Source organism: Otolemur garnettii, unplaced genomic scaffold (genome assembly GCF_000181295.1).
Source record: "Otolemur garnettii isolate 467f Iridium unplaced genomic scaffold, OtoGar3 scaffold00032, whole genome shotgun sequence".
Classification (NCBI taxonomy): domain Eukaryota; kingdom Metazoa; phylum Chordata; class Mammalia; order Primates; family Galagidae; genus Otolemur; species Otolemur garnettii.
This window is the reverse complement of record NW_003852427.1, coordinates 3,106,936-3,108,178: the sequence shown is the minus strand read 5'-3', so window position 1 is coordinate 3,108,178 and position 1,243 is coordinate 3,106,936. Positions and strand designations below refer to the sequence as shown.

Below are 1,243 nucleotides of genomic sequence, written 5' to 3'. Positions count from 1 at the left end.
CTGGAATTATCTTGTGGGATTTTATTTATTTATTTATTTATTTTTCTTGTAGTTTTTGGCTGGGGCTGGGTTTGAATCCACCACCTCCAGTATATAGGGTCGGCCCCCTCTCCTCTGAGCCACAGGCGCCACCCAATCTTGTGGGATTTTATAAAATGTAATGTGTTGGGCTTTTCATGGAGATCCAAATTAATAACTCGTAACTCTTCCATTGTTTTCCTTTAGGTAAATGTCTGCTCTAAGAAGCAGACAAATGGACAAGCACATTCATAGCGGAAGGAAACCATCAAGAAGTGAAGGGCTGACCACAGTGGACAAGTAGATGAATGTGTGCGTCTAAACAAGGATTGCTCTGTGTCTTCACAGATGAATGAGGTCAGGCTGGGAATTCTCTCTTCAGGGAACTGGCCTGACTGACATGCAGTTCTATAAAAGCACTTTTTGTCTCATCTTTTTTGTATAATCCTTCCCCCTCCACAAATTCCATTTAAATGGATTTTCAGAAGCCCTATGCCTCTGTTACACCAACCTGGGCCTCTCCTTCCCCAAGGTAGCCTCAAAGAGGCTGTTGGCAGGGGCGCTGAATGTGAGGTACTATAAGGCAGACTCTGGAATCTGACAAGTGATTTAGAATGGAGAAAGGTCAAGGATGACTCAGGCTTCTTGCTGTGTCTAGGGGAGTTACTAGCAAATAAGAAATAACAAAAAATGGTGGATTGGACACCCTGGGCTAGATGGTGGTACCCAGTTGGCTGTAAGAAATGTGTGTTCAGAGCTAAGTAGGTTTAGTCATCTTCACACAGAGATGATAGTTAAATCCTAGAAATGTCTTTTATGTTGTTAAAGGTGGTACCTGTTTTTTGCCCCTTGTTGCAGTTTCAAAACTCTGCTTCAGCAAGATGTGAAGAAAAGAAGAGGCTATGGGAACTCATCTGATTCCAGATATGATGATGGAAGAGGGTATAGCTTTTTGTATTGATAATAGTTATTTTTACCTCTTTGTATATTTTAATTAAATTAGGCATTTTAGATAGATCAAAAGAATTAATGGAAATTAAAAGTTTAAATCCAATTTCACAAAATTAATGTATTATTTTATATTAAAAGTCAAGTTGCCTCTGATGTAATAATCAGAGTTAGTCCGGCAAGGCTAAAGTATACATTAACTGTTGGATAGGAAAAATCTAAATTAGAGGATGAAAACTGACAGCCAGCATTAAAATCTAGAGATTTCGGCTCGGCG

At 39.3% G+C, this 1,243-nt stretch overlaps 1 protein-coding gene across 1 annotated transcript in view; it reads left to right on the top strand.

Moving 5' to 3' along the window:
- Positions 1-994, top strand: part of SELENOK (selenoprotein K) — a 6,184-nt gene extending 5,190 nt beyond the window's left edge. Inside the window, exon 3 of the mRNA XM_003789495.3 lies at positions 877-994. Coding sequence (XP_003789543.1) covers positions 877-979 — 103 coding nt within the window. The 3' untranslated portion in view covers positions 980-994. The remainder of the gene's footprint in view (positions 1-876) is intronic.
- The last annotated feature ends 249 nt before the right edge of the window (positions 995-1,243 follow it).